Genomic DNA, 6,881 nt, shown 5'->3' with positions numbered 1-6,881 from the left:
AGTGTAAACTCAGATTTGTAAGGAACAAAGTCTCCTATACTAATGTGAATCCACATCAGTAATTTCAAGCTTGGACTGCCATTACAGCATGTATTTCCCATTCAACACTAATGTATGTTTCCTTTTGAATTAAGTAAATATACGGTTGTAATACTACAATATTCAGTATTATGGCACCAAAATATTCACAAGATTTAACTTGAATGTCCTAGACTCCTAGTTACATTAACTGAGAAATAAAACATTTATGTTCATAATTTCAAAATGAGTTCAATGACTTCGAAGTCGAAGAATCAGTGTTTTCTCGGTCCATGATCGTTCGGAGCGGGTTTCTCTCACTATTTGTGAAATGCAAAATCCGAAATGGAGCAAGAGCAGAGCGTGATTACAGAACGCTTTTAGCAGGGAGAGGAAATCACTCCCTTCCACTAACATTTGTTGGTCCGGTTTCAGTCTGTATTTTGTTTGAAAAATAAGTTACCCCATAATTACTTTTATAGAGCTGTTGTACATTACGTTTATGTTGTAGTACTGAAGATCAGCACGGTTGTGATTTGAATACAGATATTTAGTACGTCAACACAGTGTGATAATGATACTGAGTGATTATCATGTAATTATTTATTGTTTTAAAAGACTGTTGGACCAGAAATAAAAATGCAGTTAATTCCTCATATTAAAAACATGAGCCCTCAAATCATTCCCTTGCATAAACAAGCATAACAGACGGAGGAGTTCCCAAAATCATCCTCCATGTCTCTTTAGTGCGCAGCCCACTGAGATTCTTTTCTCCTGCTGCTGCAGCTCACGGCTGTTCAAACATTCGCGATCTCTCTTTCTCCTCATAGCGTCTCACCAAGAATGTCAGGCGTCTATGTCTAGGTTTTGTTTAAAGTCTGAATCTATTCTCTTTAAGTCTGAGCTCGGTTATCAGGGAGACCAATTAGGTATTTCTCGGTGTGAATATCCTTCGAGTAAAGTCAACATCTGAGTCTTCTGTCTCCGCGCTCGCCTTCAATCAATCTCGCGCTCATCGGGCACGGGACTATCAACGGTCCGCAATCTCCACATCTCCTCAGTGGGAATGGATACGGCGTCTTTGCTCTCTTTTATTCGTGAATGGACCCCAAAATAGACAAGTTTGGTCGATTTATGCTTCTGTTTGTTTTGACCGTCTTTTCCAGTTCTTTGACTGCGTTTTCTTGCTTGTACTAGACGGCAAACTTGTGTTTGGACAGGCACAGAAGGGGCAATGATGGACAAAGACGGGATGGTTGTGCTGTTAGTTTTCTTAAATGTGCTTTTCATCCATACGGATGCGTTCAGAAGAGATACCGCAGAGAGACAGTCGAGGTCCGAGGGGGGTGTCTGCCGGATCTTGCGGACGCAGACGCGGGGCGCTCGGAGAGACGGACAGAACGAGTTTCGCCTCCGAGTTGAAGGAGACCCAGAAACGTACCAACCCGGGAGCACTTATAGAGGTTAGAGGTCACAAAACGTTGCAGTTTGACCGATTTAAGAGGCTTTTAATGCGTGCCTGGGCAAAAACAGCATGTGCGGAGTTTGTAAACACTGGTGCGTAAAGCGTCATCTTTAGTGCATCTTCTACAAGTAAACCAGGTTGGCTGACACTAAAATAGCCTACTAAAAGCGTTTTATATGGTGAATATGAGTACTTATTGGAAAGAATTTCGAAAAACGTATATTTTGTAGCACTAAAACCTTTTACCAAAGAGGACATTTGAATTATGGAGACTGGGAGTTTAGTAACACATTTTGCTTTGTCTTTTTTGGTTAGATACCTCAAATTTCGATATAATATTCACATATTTGTCTGTTAAAGTAGGTTAAACGTACAATTTATAACTTAATAGTGTCAAGTATAAAGAGTGCTGTAGTGACACTGCTATACTGTAAATGTTATATTGGATATCTTGGATGGATACGGTGGGCATTAATTATTATGATAATCACACTACCATTTTGTTTAAAACATTTTCATTCAAAATATATAGTTCTTATTCAGAACAAGAACATTGAATAACAAATATAGAAATGTATTAAACTCTAAGCGAGCAACTTTAACAAGTGTTGTAAATGTATTCTGTACTTGTATAGTCCCTTTTTTATATAAAAATGTAGTATAGTATAATAGTATTTTTTTTATAAAAGTGTAGTATAGTATAATAGTATTTTTTTTTTTTTTAATACAAGTGTAGTATAGTATAAAAGTGTTACAACCTCCATGTCTGGTCAGTCCTTCAATTTATAGTTTTTTTTTTTTTTAATGTAGATTTAATATTGTCATATGTCAAATGATACCTGCTGATTCGGATGAAACCAGTTCTGCAATTTAACATCCATTATAATTGGGTTTTCAATCATAATAATGTGAAATTATACTTTAAAAATGTGTTTTTGCCCTTTAAATCCTTTGTTTTCCCACAGCTTTTACTGTCACCTTAGAAGAATCATGGTCATTGCTAACCGGTTAAACGGTTACAAACCACTGTTACAAACTGTTACTAACCAGTCCTACCTACGCGAGTAAGAATTTGTTCGAAAACATTAGAACAACTGTTATTTTTCAGTATAACCTGGGTTATTTTTGAATGTTGACATGATAATTTACTTGTCAGGATCATTTTAATGTCAAAATGCTCCATAACCTGATATTCACTGCAATTTGGATTCGTGTAAGTGGCCTTCATTAAGCAGCAGATGCCTTTTTATGAGGGTGTTATGCCCGGCATGTTTGTACATGCATATGTATTCACCGCTCCATGTGAAAAGCACTTGCACAACCCACACGCTTACACGCAAACGTACATGCCAAATGCGAGAGCAGTTTGCGACTTGCCCTGGCACACTGTTGAGATCTGACCTGCTGTTTAGCTCATTTCTGGTACCTCTGACCTATATTTTGTTCGCTCTCTCTTTCTCTCTCTATCCAGTGAGTTTGTATGCCTCCAGCCCATCTTACTTTCGTGGCTTTACCCTCATTGCTCTGAAGGAAGGAAGGGAGGGTGTCACTCCTGATGATTACGCCGGGACTTTCAAGGTGAGGGATTGCAGTGACCCCGTATAACTGCCTTGAACTATAGCAGTCAAAGATGAGCCTAATTGCAGTCTCTACGAAATGATTTGCAGTTTATGTCAGAAACAAAAATGTGGTCATATGCTTTTTTTGGCCCAAAATGATGGTACTAACGTGGTGCATCAACACTTTTATTGGCCAGATAAAAAAAAAAAAAACCTAACATATAAAGAGGAAATCTATGGAATTAGTAATCATTGTATTCTTTTTGGTTTTATACATTTTTTGTATATCTATCTATCTATCTATCTATGTATATGTATGTGTATATATATATATATATATATATGTGCTTGGTGCAAGAACACTTTTACACTTTGATTTTATGTTGTCAAAAAAACTATAACATATATTAACTCTAAAAAGTGGCATTCAAATGCATGTTTCTTGGTATTTTTCAATATTGAGTATCATGAAGTTTTCTTTAGACTTTTGGGAGACAAAATGTTATAAAATATTTATATTACTAAACTATACTATACTATTCTATATTTAGGCCTATAGAGAGAGATAGAGAGAGAGAGAAATAATTATTGTATTTATTTATTTTGTTTATTCTTTTGTTCCCTTCACCCAAAATTATGCATTTTGAGATAATATTCCAGGGGTAATTGGAGCATCAACTCTTTTATTGGTGGTTTAGGTTGTCATAAGTAAAAAAAAAAAAAAAACTAAGATATAGTGAGGAAAGTCATGGAATTATAAGTAAAGGTCAAAGGAAATCACCCCGGTTTGATAAAAATAGCTGTTGTGGATGCCAGCATCTGAGGGTTAAGTGTTTTAGGGATTTCAGATCCATCTTTTGCCAGCGAGCAGAGCTGTGTGAAGTAGTCTCAGACATGCTGCTCCTCATTGGTAACGCACTGACCGTCTCAGAGCCGTGTCCTTTCTGAAAGACAGGACCCCTATCATTTAGTGCTCTCCACATCAAGCCGCAGTGCTTCCCAGACTGAAGCAGGAAGGCTGTTAGCGTGGCATCTCTCCCCCCAGATCTCATTAGCTGTGGTTGCCGCTCAGCACTCCTTACCTCTGTGTTTTTCAACACTCAGATTGCCTGGCGGATGTTAGCAGACGTCCTCTGTTGAGGTCTTTAACTGGGGATTCTCGTCTTGACAGACTAAATTGAATGAATGAATAAAACACAATAAAGGCAACTGCAAAAGGACAAGAGACAAAGATAAAAAGGCGTGGTTTGTCCTAAATGTTTAAGGAGCAATGATGAAAAATTATGTTCGAGATGTTGAAAATGAAAATTCTTTTTAAAATGTAGTTCAAAACACAAGTGCAGAGTTTTTAGAAGTGTAATCTTTGTTTTAATTTAGGTTTCATACATTTTTAAATTTTTTATAATGTTGTTCATGGTTTTTTTTTTTTGCACATGAATCATGCATTAACTTAAGGTTTTATATATATGTTACGTCTCCTTAATTGTTGTTAAGGTTATTGGCTTCCAGAAGTATAGGAAAGTAACACAGTAACAAATGAATAAAAGGAATGATTAAAAAATAAGAGAATCGTTTGTTACCAGAAAATGAATTGTGTGAAGTAATAAACAAACTAGAACACAGAATGAATGGATAAACTTTTAGTTAAAGGTTTTCACCAAACCACCAATTGCTCTACAAAAATTTACAGTGAAAACAGAAGTTCAAATGATAAGAATTTTTTTTTACAAAACTGACGACGAAATATTATAAAATATACAATTTAAATTGATATTTAAATTTTTATTAATGAGAAACTTTTTTTTTACTTGAATTAAAATCCAGAAAGGTAAAATAGTTAATTCAAGTTCTGTATATTACCGAAGCCCTTTTTATATTTTTGTATAAAGTATTTTTGAATGGAATAGATCAGGATTTAAAAAATGAGCAGCATCTCATGAACCCTTCTTTATTTTTTTATATTTATATATATAAAATATATTGTGTGATATAATGTCCGAAAGAAACATTAACGTGTCCTCTAGTATAATGACACAATTTATAAAATGGGAATCTATTTTTACAAGCCCAAGTTTAGCAGGGAGCTTGACCCATTTATTAGGTTGCTCTTGTGTAATGTAATTTTTGCCCATTGAAAATGATTGCTAACACATTTGCTGTGTGAAGCTTTAAATCTTTGAGAAGTTCAGTTCAGTAATTTGATCAATGACCCTGACCGTGACCTGCATTATCTGCAAAATAAAACCTATCTAGATGTTTGCTGCATTACGTTTTGATACATTGAAGATGTTAAACTCAGAAAAGTTTGCAGACATAACCTCATTCCGAGTTGTTTGCTACCCGTGTCTGTTTACCGTGCCTTTCAAAATATTCATATTCATCAGTCATCATGACAGTTCATATACAAAGCTGTTGCACTTCTTATGCTAGCACGAACTGACAAACAACTCTCGGGCCAAACAGCATGGCTGAAATAAACATCGCGACATCTCGCCATTCGTTTCGCTTAATCTTTCCAAGGAACCCCTTGAAGATGAAACATCCCCAATTCCTTCAGGAGATGCGGTTATTCACTCAAGCCACGGAGTTTTGTGCGTGCGAGAGAGACAAACTGAAAGAGGGAGAGTTTAAGAGAGCAAACAGAAAATGGCTTCCGCTGTCCCTCAGGAGCAGGGCCACACAGCCTCGCCAGGAGCCACAATTAAAACAAACACGCCTCTCCTTTCCTCTGTTTTGTACCACTTTCCCCCAACTGGTTCGCAGCATTTCTAAGGCAGCCACTTACAGCCCTTTTTTACCCAGGAAACAATGCACCAGGCTGCTTGGCCTCTTTTAAAATAAACACTTGGAGAGCGACTGTTGCACAGTCCTATGGCTCAAGCATATCTTTACAAAGTTTAGCCTAGTTTCCCTATCAGTTCAGAAGTTTCCGGTTCACTGTTTTGTTTTTAGTCTGAACAAGGGTGCGACAAGGTTGCTTGAGATGCCAAAATTGCAGCTTTTACTTTCTTTGCAGAAATGAAGAACAGAACCAGAGGATACTGTGTGCAGCTTTGGGTTTGCATGACTGCATGTGTGTGTGAAAGAGTGGGAAGTGGAAATGGAGAGAACGAGAGAGAGGGAGGAAGAACGTTCACCACGCGCATGGATTTTACTTTTCGATGGACATTTGGCAGCGATTTCGTTTTGAAACATGCAAACAAAATTGTTCTTCTCCATCCCCAATGGAATTTTCCATCACTTGGACAATGTGATTTTACCAACAGTAGCAGAAATGTACATCTGGAATTCATATTACATGTACTTTTTTAAAACTTTTTATATATATACAGTGGTGTGAAAAAGTGTTGGCCCCCTTCCTGATTTCTTATTTTTTTGCATGTTTGTCACACTTTAATGTTTCAGATCATCAAACAAATTTAAATATTACACAAAGATAATGCAAGTAAATACAAAATGCAGTTTTTAAATGATGATTTCATTTATTAAGGGAAAAAGCTGTCCAAACCTACGTGGCCCTACTAGGATGACTTGAGGGTGAGTAATTTATGGGCTAATTTTCATTTTTGGGTGAACTAACCCTTTAAGTGTCAGTTTTTCAAAATTGAGATTTATACACCTGGAAGCTGAATAAATAAGCGTTTGATGTATGGTTTGTTAGGATAGAACAATATTTGGCTGAGATACAACTATTTGAAATCTGGAATCTGAGGGTGCAAAAAAAAATTATAAAAATTGAGAAAATCGCCTTTAAAGCTGTCCAAATGAAGGCCTTAGCAATGCATATTACTAATCAAAAATGAAGTTTTGATATATTTACAGTAGGAAATTTACAAAAT

At 36.4% G+C, this 6,881-nt stretch overlaps 1 protein-coding gene across 1 annotated transcript in view; it reads left to right on the top strand.

Moving 5' to 3' along the window:
• The first annotated feature begins 753 nt into the window (after nucleotides 1-753).
• LOC107686649 (spondin-1-like) overlaps nucleotides 754-6,881 on the top strand; it is a 99,896-nt gene continuing 93,768 nt past the window's right edge. The window contains exons 1-3 of the mRNA XM_016483719.1: nucleotides 754-1,139; nucleotides 1,216-1,481; nucleotides 2,955-3,061. Of these exons, the coding sequence (XP_016339205.1) occupies nucleotides 1,120-1,139; nucleotides 1,216-1,481; nucleotides 2,955-3,061 (393 nt within the window). The 5' untranslated portion in view covers nucleotides 754-1,119. The remainder of the gene's footprint in view (nucleotides 1,140-1,215; nucleotides 1,482-2,954; nucleotides 3,062-6,881) is intronic.

Source organism: Sinocyclocheilus anshuiensis, unplaced genomic scaffold (assembly GCF_001515605.1).
Source record: "Sinocyclocheilus anshuiensis isolate Anshui unplaced genomic scaffold, SAMN03320099.WGS_v1.1 scaffold1102, whole genome shotgun sequence".
Lineage (NCBI taxonomy): Eukaryota > Metazoa > Chordata > Actinopteri > Cypriniformes > Cyprinidae > Sinocyclocheilus > Sinocyclocheilus anshuiensis.
Note: the sequence above shows the minus strand (reverse complement) of the source record. Positions and strands in the feature narration are given on the sequence as shown.